This window comes from Anneissia japonica, unplaced genomic scaffold, assembly GCF_011630105.1.
Source record: "Anneissia japonica isolate Jap-2015-1 unplaced genomic scaffold, ASM1163010v1 scaffold284860_len1800451_cov186, whole genome shotgun sequence".
NCBI classification, from domain to species: domain Eukaryota; kingdom Metazoa; phylum Echinodermata; class Crinoidea; order Comatulida; family Comatulidae; genus Anneissia; species Anneissia japonica.
The window spans coordinates 1326608-1337774 of NW_022706010.1; the positions used below are offsets into that span (position 1 = coordinate 1326608).

The 11167-nt window shown below is 34.4% G+C and overlaps 1 protein-coding gene across 2 annotated transcripts in view; it reads right to left on the reverse strand.

The window, feature by feature from the left end:
- Positions 1 to 412: 412 nt before the first annotated feature.
- The window catches only part of LOC117106001 (inositol hexakisphosphate kinase 2-like), a 15940-nt gene continuing 5185 nt past the window's right edge, over positions 413 to 11167 (reverse strand). For both annotated transcript variants that reach the window (XM_033247311.1, XM_033247310.1), the window contains exons 2-6: positions 6424 to 6773; positions 5382 to 5580; positions 3618 to 3796; positions 2972 to 3147; positions 413 to 2544 (exon numbers count right to left, since the gene is read on the reverse strand). In XM_033247311.1, coding sequence (XP_033103202.1) covers positions 2065 to 2544; positions 2972 to 3147; positions 3618 to 3796; positions 5382 to 5580; positions 6424 to 6613 — 1224 coding nt within the window. In that variant the 5' untranslated portion in view covers positions 6614 to 6773 and the 3' untranslated portion in view covers positions 413 to 2064. The remainder of the gene's footprint in view (positions 2545 to 2971; positions 3148 to 3617; positions 3797 to 5381; positions 5581 to 6423; positions 6774 to 11167) is intronic.

The following is an 11167-nucleotide window of genomic DNA, read 5'->3' on the forward strand; positions in this document are numbered from 1 at the left end:
TTAGTTCTTTAAAAAGTGGTATCAAATTAGTGGGGTCTTGAACTGGCGGGTGCACTGTATACAATATTAATCTAAGTATATTTCACATATAATAAAACACTACTGTATGTTTTCGTTGACAACTTCAACATCGGTTAAGTACAATGCACTCCTCCTCCCCTTCCAAAAAACCTAATGTACACTCTCCAAAAAAGCATACCAGGCACTTTCTCTACACTTCGATATAAGCATACTGCTAGTTGTCTGTTCTTCCCACAGACACATCACAGGTTAAATATCCAGCATAATAGACAGACTACATGGGCTGGTTGGGGGGTGGGCGGAGGGGGAAGGAGCCAAATTAGAAACAGGGTGATTTACTGAAACATAAACAATACTGGAGTATTAGACATTAAAACAAAAAAAATAACAATTGAAAATGTTCAATACCAAATGGAATAATGAATTTGGTATCAACCTTTAATAAGCACAAATAATATTTAATAATATTCACTTGGCAAATCCAAAAAGATCAATTGCTCAGACAGAATTATTGCCATACTGAATGAAAGCAACTGATATAAAGCCCTGTTATATTTGGTCCATTAGTGTACATTGAGGGAGGGAGTACCGACGCTGTATTTCTCGCATTTTAGATTTAAGAAATTATATATTTTCATCCTTAACTCCTTACAATATACAGTATTATGATATTGGCAATAAGGAGATTATGTACACAAAATAAGTTGTTACAAAACGAGTTGCAACTGTCAAGCAGAAGCAGTTGCAACTCCAGTACAATGCTGCAAACTGAGCTGCAAATCATAGAAAAGCTTTTAGCTGATTGCAACTTACTCTTTGTAGTTTACAAATCATACAGAAAGCAGCATAGCTATTACAGTAGTTAACTGCAACTTACTTTTTGTAGTTGCAAATCCTACAGAAAGCAGCAGTTACATATTATTATTGACTGCAACTGGCTCGTTCACTGGATCTTGTTGGTAGGGTCCCTCTAGAGTGTGCTACATACTTAAATATCCCACAAGAAACAGGTATTGTCTTTTGGTGTACTGGCCAATTTACAATCAGAACACCACCTCTGGAGATATGTTTTTAGACATTTGTGGGTTCTCCTTAGAGTGTATTTCCCAACAAAGAAATCCAAATCCATGCAATTACATACAGTAGACAAAAATACAGTAGAAAAATAATAATAGTTATAAGGATAATACCAGTAATCATAATACAATACAAAAATAATAATATTAACAGTTGGAAGAAATTAAAATTAATAATAATAAAAATATTAAGAATGTAATAATACAAATATACTGCCTGTCATCAACTGAAAATACAAAAATTGAATTCCATATTTGATATTAACTTGCAACAAAACATTTGAATGAGAAAACATTTTCCTATAATTAACAGTTAAATAATACATCTGTATTCAAAAATTGGGTGGTAATCAATTTAAGGATTTTTGTTGTACAATGTCTGTAAATCAGTCAAAAATATTTTTTTTTATTTATTTCTGAGAAGTTAAAGTAATAGCTTATTTGATGCTTTCAAATGAGCTATTCCAATTTTCAATTGAATCTTTGAGTGTTTTTTCCATTTTTCTTTGGCAGACAGTACACCTTTAATAACAAAAAAAACCCCTGTCTGTTATAAAGTACAGTATTGCATGCTATACCAATTATCAACTTGTCATAGTAGTAAAAATCATATCAAATAGTTTTGTCTTTTGAAAAGGGAATATTGATTTTAGAAACATCTATAGATTAATATAAATTACTAACAAAAATATATGCAAATTATAGTATAGTTGTAATTACAGATTTTAAATGCAAGTTTAATACTTTCTCTTCACACCCCCCAATATAATACAATCATACAGGTTTAGGTTAAGGTTTAAATACTGTATCTCCTCAACTGACAATACAGCTTGCTTCAATCATTTTGATTTATGGACAATCCGACTATTGAAGAAAAAGCGCAAGTTCACGATAAATCAATTTTGTCTATTATTCAAAATCAAGATTATGAACGGCAAGAAACAGATTTGAAGAGTTGTAGATACTACTATGCAGGATAGTTGTCCAACCTGGACTTGGTCTCCATGCTTACAACATCGGGCCAACAGCTTTTGTACACATCCTTGAAAGTCTGTATAAGATTGTTTAAACCGTAAATGAACCCTTGATCTGGTCCTTCATGCACATGACTGCTTGCACCCATTTGTCCGTGAGTAGTCTTTGCAAAATCAATCATTCGGATGTCAACTTCATCTGACAATGAATGCGTGGAGTCTGGTTCGTGTTTTCTGTGTCGTGCATTATACATAACTAATAATGAACTGCTGTAGAACCGGTAAGTATCTTGGTTTTCAAGTGCAGTTCGCAATTGTCTTAGTTTGTCTATTATTGCAGGGATCACATCTGCTTGCACATGATAACCATTGAACAAAAACAGCGTGATCGCTTCCCTGAACCCATCTTCTGTTACTTTACGACCATAATATTTATCCCGAAACATGTACGTTCTGGAATCAGCACGGTAAACCTGTTAGAATACAAATGAAAACAATTAAATTAATCAAAATGATATAATTTTAACAAACTGTATGGACAGCCATTTAAAGACTAAAGCCCTGTTCAGACTATAAAATTTCATTTGACAAAAAAAGCTGTATGCCCATACATATTATGTATATTAATTTAATTATTTTCTACTGTGTATTTATCTAAGAAAAGATAAAAGAAATAAATGTCGCTGAAATGAAATGGAAAAAAATGAAATGTGATGTCATCATGACCATGTTTAGGCATGTCACATGTTTTTGGGCTTAACAACCATTTGAACCACCATTTGAAAAATGTCCAAGTTATCACCCACACAGTGGAATTTATCACTGCGTGAATATTTAGGATTTAAATACAGTAACTGATAACTACTGATATTAAAGAAAATAGAAATTACTATCCAATACCTTCATACCACAGATCCTAACCCCAAGCTTAGCAGAGGTGCTTGACTCAGCCTTCCTGATTTGCGATTGCCTTTTCTCTTCCGATTCATCACCCATGTAAGTCTGAATTCCCATCTTTAGATCCAGGATGGATGGCGTACCAAACTTGTACACTACATTCTCTAAGAGTATAAATTCTGGTGACATTGGTTAGAGAATATAAGGAGTCTATGATGATTGGTAATCTTAAAGGCTGATATAATGGTAATTGTAAATGTCCCATACTTCTATATGCCTTCTACAATAAAATATACTTTCAAAATACCTTTAAACCACATAACAAGAGAAATATTTTAAATTTTAGCAATTACTGTACAACAGCTTCAACCACCATACAGCAGCACAATATAGTAGCATAATATATTTATTCTTCATATATACTGGAAACTGTTCAGTATTAAGGTACTATCCTCCCACAGAGCCCAATTATGCTTTTACAAGGCCTCAGAATGAGGCATAAGAAACACATTCAAACAGGAAGTAAGCACCTTAACCTCAGAGCTACAACTCCACTGCTATTTTTGTGGCTGAGTGTTTACGGCATTGTATTGAATAAATTAGATAAACATTTGTTGCTACTTTTCACAACTAGTAGACTTAAGGATACTTTCGTAGTGACTTTGATCAGCGTGGTTGCGCATCTTAGCTATCTGCTTTCGGTGTAACTTCTGACTAAACGGGTTGCTTCGTTGATGTTTTTGTCCATGATGAAACTCTGATGCATCTTCTACAAAACTGAATTCACTCTCTTTCAGAAGACTTCGGCGGCTACTATTCTTTGGTAATCTAGTGTTGATGCAAATAAGAAATAAATGATATGTATCCACAAAAGTATATTAAAGTTAACCTGTATATTGATATATGATATAAACTTTACTGGCATCAAGTCGAGAAATAACCATGTGTTAGTTTTTGATAATCTGAAAGAGAAAATACAGTATTTGATACTTTGCCTAAACATGCAATGTTTTCTTGTTATCGATAAGTAATATTGTTAATAACATATTGCTAGTCAATAACATGATTACATAAAGTTGATAACAGTATTTTGCTAGTTAAATATATTGTTAATCATATCACTGTAATAGTTCTTGGACGATTGCTGTATGGTTTCCATGCATGTAATAAACCACGTTAAAGCAGCAGTACTAATATCGCAATGTACTTATTATCTCAATTTAGCTTTGAGGATAGGTCGAAATATTGGTTTTCTCCAATAAAGTGTTTCTAAAGTCTCATGGTATTCGTTTCCTATATTCTTTTGTTATATGTATTATATATATACTCATTTAAATTCAACAATTTACAATACCAGTAACTGTTAATAGTGTTTTCACAATGATTACTGATTGCCATAATGTTGGTATAGTGGTTTCATTTATACGGATGGTAATGATGAGAGAAGTTTCAGTAAAGTGATCACTAAAGATAATAATTGTATCATATTGTGCTTTCAGGGCTTTTTTTGTTGGCTGTTATAATTATATGCATACATATTAACAGTAACCTGCAGTAACGTCGGAACAATGAAATAAATAAAAAGTTTGTGGCAACCGACACCGTAGTCTTCTGTCTGTTCTTGTTATGCTTTCTACTATCCAACTTTGAGGAGCCTCACACGCTCACATCTAGGGGTTGAAGCTAACCTATCAATACCAGATTTCTCACACCACGACAAAAAAAAAACAAAAAAATCAAATAAAAAATCAAAGAGGCAGAAGATTAGAATTGGGCAAGTTGTGTTGAAAATTCCCCTAAGCCTGGTTCTCACGAGAGCCCTAGTATCCGGATCGGGAGATAACTGTTAGCGCTAACCGTTAGCACCTGCGTGAGAATGCCCGATCGGTTAGCGCTAACCGCTGTATCCGGATACCGCTAATGGTTAGCAAGCGCTATCGGTTAGCAAGTTGAGGGTGTTTCTATCATCAACCAATCACACGTACGCGTTTACAGTTTCCAGTTTCTTATTGGCCAGTGATTCGATCATCATATTGTTGGTATCTGGATCGGGATTTCCTCGCATGGACGCACGGCAGCTAAAGGTTAGGAGGATCTGGATCCTGCTAACCATTAGCTGCCATGTGAGAACATAGCATAAGTTATTGGCCATCTCTATAAATTTGGAAGTCTCAGGGAATTACCTGGGTATAAAGACCATCCATGTTTAGGAAGGTGGGGTGGGGTTATACTACAGTACAGGAACTAGTTTGAATTTGCATAAAACAGAAAATTTTTGGTTCTCAATGTTACTGTACAGTATAATGAAATGCAGATTGTTCACAAATTCAAGTTGACTTCAATCCCTTTACGTATGTACAGTATGGTGGTTCCTCCTGAGTGATTCCCTGCGTTGTGAAATGGTGGTACTAACCTATGGTGATTCCTCCTGAGTGATCCCCTGTTATTGGGATGGTGGTATGCTCTACTATTTCCTTCATCCTCTGATTCAGCAGCCTCACCGCTGCTGCTAGGCAAGTGGGCAGATGATAGCCTTCTGATGGCTTTGTCTGTGTATGCCTTCAGATGAACATCTCCATCTTTCCCTTCTTCACATGACACATAAGCTATACCTTTTAAACAAAATAATAACATTTAACAAATATAAAGTAAAAATGACAATAAATTTCATATTTATTAACAATAATAAAAACAAGAATATAAGTTAGTACGAATACAGGTCTCCCTCCTCTTAAAGACTATTTTTGGGACCAGGGTTCCTGCGGCCTTTAGAAGATTTGGTTTCCAATTAGAATAATAAAGATAAGAAACATTTATTAATATGGCAAAACAGGAAATTGGTCTTTAATTGGAGGGGTCTTTAATTAGAGGGAGACCTATATTAAATAAAAAATGATAACAATAAAGCACAATAATAATATAATCATAAATAAGTATTATATAAAAGTAATTAATAATGATGTTCACGTACACTGTATGGAGGGATGTCCATAAACATACATTACAGTATTTCTATAGTGTTATTTGATGAAGTTTTTACGTGTCTGGGACTACGATTTATATTCCTTATCCGAGAAGGCTTATTCCACCTCCAGAACCATAGACAAGCATGCCATTTGAACCAGAAATTTGACTCGCCATCATCAAGCAATAATCATAATTAGGAAACTTATGTATCTTAAAATGACATAATCAATTCTGTCTGGGTTATCAATAATTGTCAGTACAAAGGGCATTGGTGTCTGTGAAACAACCAACAGTAGTCCCTGTTGTCATTAGCTGATCATACACTCTAATGTCAATGCTCTAGTACACTAACTATACAGTAGATATCAACCATTCGCATTACTGTATAACAAAAATGATATGTCAGAAAAGATTTTGGACAGTACAGGATTGGAACACATACTGGGAATGGATAACTCTAACAATATTTAAAAGTATGAATACTTTACCTTTGTATTGTGGTACAAAGCACATGAGATCCTCTGGTAGTGTTTGGTAGAACTGATGCTCCCTGATGCTTAAAGGTTTACACAATGTGTTCTCATTGTATTTAAGTACACTATTATGCCCCCCAACTTGGAACAGAAATGGACTCAAGACTTGTCCTTTAGCATCTTCCTTTACTGTATCCCAGCCCATGATGAGTCCGTAAACTCCTGCTACATACACAATTCCTAGCTACAACTGTTGATGCACCTATGCCCAAAGCTTCAATTTCCGAAGACTGTATAAACTGCTTCTTTGACACTTAATTATTAACCACCCTTTTCCTCTTCTTCTTTCTAACGCTTACACAGACCTGAAATGTCAAAGAGAAAATTTGATGTTTTTCATTAGTAATGAAAAAAAAAACATATTAAATATTTCTCTTTTTTATGTAAACAGCATGCAAATTTTTCCATCAAATTCAATTAAATCTACGGTAGTTCTAAAAGTTGATCTGGGGCTTTGAGGTTAAAATAAAATGTTTGCCTTCCAATCCCAATGGTTCTGGATTTAATCTTCAATAAAAAGGTAAAGGCTTTTAGAAATTTAATAAAAGTTTAAAATTTTATATAATTAGTGTAATTACTTTTGGTTTGTGACATCTTGAACAACTTGATGACAGTAGGCAAATGCAAAGATATGTGGCTGAGAAGATGCTCTTTAAACCCCTGTCCAGAAAGTGTTTACATTTTTAATGGGTTTTTTTTTTAATAACTTAATATATTTGATGTTTTTAATAAATCACCGTTTTGTAAAAAAATACAGTAATTCAGCCTTTGGTTGCAATGTTTTTTATATGTTTTTGCAATAAAGATACTGTACCAAGATATAATATCAAACTTTCTTTGACAAAAAACTGCTGTATGCCATAGTGCTTGTTATGAGGTTGACACCAACCATATGAATGGGATCTCCTCATAGAAAAATGAGCGGATTGGCATGGCTCTCATCCGAAGGCCACCCCGTTGATTAACTGGTTAATACCACATGTTGATTGTTATAACATCTGTACCTTGACCACGGTCTTGTTTATGTGACAATTCTAGGCCTAGTAGTTGATTAATACAGTAATATCAACCAAAGCATCTTTAAAATTACCTTTTTGAGTTGTTTTTAACTTTATAATTGTCAAAGAATCCAAATAAAACATTACAGGATAAATTTCATTAAAAAATGTTCATGTATTGTATTGTATTTTAGAAATCCGCAAAAACAGTGGTAGTTCGTTTGCTGTGTCTAAAAAGATCCGGCTGAACGAGATAACTGACAAATGCCGGTGAGATACATGATTCTGGGATTACAGCTAATACGGTACGGTAATGTCTTTAGCCACCGTAGTTCACACATTCTAGCTAGAACAAAATACACCATGTGGTAGGTAGCTTGGTTTAAAAGCTGCCGAAAATCTCTTAATTTTTATATAGGTAGGCTTAGCTGGCTAATAGATAAGAAAATCTCAGAGAGTCTGTCATTTTGCTTTTACAGAATGCTGTACAAAGTGAAAATCCCTCGCCGTGGCATTTGGCCTAGCCTAGGCCTAATGTAATTTCTGTTTTGTCGTCTTCGTTTTATTGCAACATCATCATGAGATCAATAGAAATCACTTTAATATTCAACCTATCAGTGTATAAGCGCTAATTATCTGTGTAACTCTCATGTAGACATACAACAGAATTCGATGCTGGGAGCAGCACATCTCTAACATGACAATGGTTCCACTTTGGTTGCTTCCTGGCTCACCTACCATAATTATTCTTATTTGTTTGTGACTTTCTGATTTTTTTTGTGACTTTCTGATTTTTTTTGCCAGAATGAATAAAATAAAAAATAATAACAGAATTTAATGTGACCTCAACTGGATTTCTCATTAACTTGCATAGTATAGTAGGCTATGTTCACACACATGGCGTAAGACTGGTGTAGCTTACGCCAGGCGTAAGCTAATTCACGGATTAAAATTCCAAAGTGTTCACACAAACGGCTTTCGCTATATTAACGCTGACGTTAAACTAGTAATAATATAGGCCTATGGGGGAATAGTTTTAAGTTTTAAATAATGTACGGGTTCTTAACTTCTGTAGTCTCTTCTGCCATTTTGAAAAGCAATGAATCAAATCTGTAAGCAAAATAATATCATAAATGATGATACATATCTACACCTGCCAACTCTCGCATAATGTGTTAGTGTGAAGTACTGTACCTGTCTCTTATACACATCTAGATGTGTATAAGAGACAGGCACAGGAAAGAGACCAAAGTAGCTAATATATTGCCAACGTGATTGGTCAATCTCTTGAAATGAGGTCAAATCATTCAAGCATCCCTGGCGTTAGCTAATCTGGGGTCTACAGGTAGCGTTAATAACGCCAAGGACGTGGCGTAGTGAGTGGCTTTAACAACGGCACTGCCTAGTTCACACATAAAGGCGTACGCTACGCCAGGCTTAAACCAGCCTTACGCCGTGTGTGTGAACATAGCTGTAGTGATTGTCGGAACATAGCTTGATAAATAGTGAAAATATCCTAGGTCTAGCAGTAATGCATGGAGGAGGCCTAGAACTGTTCTGGTTTGAGTGATGTGAATGTGATCAATTAAATAAATTTCAGGTGTACTTTACTGTAGTTGTAATTTTGTTTGTTTTGTTTCAGTATGTTTACACTTTAATTATTTTATTACAAACTAATTTTTTATGAAAAAAACATCATCAAAAATTGTATTTATAAAGTATTTTCTCTGGGGAAACAAAGAAGTTGAATTACAGCAGACAGATGTACTGTATTGCATTAAACATCTAACATACAGTAATACTGTGAAACTTTTTTATTCACATTAAACCATTATTTCTTTGAATCTGTTACTGTTGCTGTATATAAAAAAAAAAAAAAAAAATACAAACAAATCAATTTATTCTGTACACTTTGTAATTAGTATTTATTTTACTGTGATCAATATTTAAAACTAAAGATTGGAATAAAGCGGAATAAAGAAGCTTACACAAGGTCAGGTCATATCAAAGAAAAAAAATCTTAATATCTTCCAAGATAGACCTTCTGTAGTCAGTGTATAGTATTATACTGAACATCAAACCACGAAAATAAAAACAAAAATTCAAGCTCAAATTGAGCATCCTTGATTTTCTGTTAATCACTAAAACAATACAAACAAAAAGAAAGTACAATCTAAAAGTAATGCAAAGACCAAAACCAAACCCAGGTCAACTGTAACAATAACTATAATCAGCACTTAGTATTACCATGTATTCAATTTGTGAACTGTTTAATAAAGTCATACAATTATCTCTTCCAGGGCTGGATTCGGATGTAAAGTCAAATACACATGTAGTCTAATAATAGCCTTGAGGCTAATTCGGAAGGTCGTTCCTATGAGTAAAGTAAGAACCAGTAAAACCAATAACTTGTGAATGTCTTTATTTCATCCAAGGTCAGACACAAGATTTTCAACAATATTTTTGTTATTGTATAAAACTATCCATAATCTAGCCTCTGTGTAACTTGATTTAGAACTTCATCAGTGATTTTTCACAGTGAAAACAATTGGACACACCATCGGCACATGTCCGCTGTTAGACGGTGCCATGTACTGTACAACACGTAAAGTTTATTGCAACAAAACCAATTTAAAAGTTGCTATAAAGTTATTATTCTGAACCTAAAATACAAAATGTATGTAATTATAATTTTTAAGTTTGATTTTAAGGCAGTAATACTGATTTAAAATATGATAAAATGAATTATATCTACCACCACACCTTCAGTTTAAACTCTGCCTTGGTGTATTTTAGTGTACCAAGTAATACAACATTCAAACGAATACAGTGATGTAAAAATGTTGTGCGCTAGGTTCTAATTTTGTTGTAAGCATTTTCTCGTGTTTGCTCATGATCTTACGGTCAAACTTTTTTTTATGGTTTTAAATAATATTTAAGTTATTATCATAAAGGAGATAATGTTATATGAGAATTTGGGAATGGGGTTGAACGATAGGATTTTTACTCTGACCTGGTTGTTTACTAATCTAAAGGTCAATTTGACAGGGCCTTGTTACGCATGATTAATTACGCCTGGAGGCAATGTGTAATGAAAATATCCACTAAAAAGATGGGTTTTTCGTCCAGATGTTTTAAACATATTTTATAGCTAAGGGGAAAAGTTAAAAGTTAATTGCCACACATGGCCTCTCAGCTAGAAGTAAAACATTACGGCTAAGGTCACACTAGAGTTTCAAGTCTGACTTGAGATTTTCGTAATGTGACCGCATCTGCACCGACTCGCGTCTGGCGTGACCTCGATCTCAATCTACCTATCTCTATCCCGGCTCAGCACCCATACTGACCCTGGATTGACCATGGCGTGACCGAGATTGACATTTCCTCGTCGGCTGTCGACCAATCACAGTCGATGACGCCGTTGCGTTTAGAAGTTCTTGAATTAAAAACCAGCGAGTTCTTCATGTGTGTTCAATCAAGACACAATCATTACTTTTCATAAAAGTTAATTCAAATTTTAATTAATAATAATGCGATTGATTTGGAGCGACCAGGAAACTGCTGACCTGGTAGATTTGTGGGGCCAACCCGAGCTGAGAGACCGGATAGAAAATATAAAAACCAACAACAAAACGGGAATTTTTGGCGTGCTTGCTGACAGATTAGCCAGTCTCGGACATGAGAAGAGAACGACGGCCCAA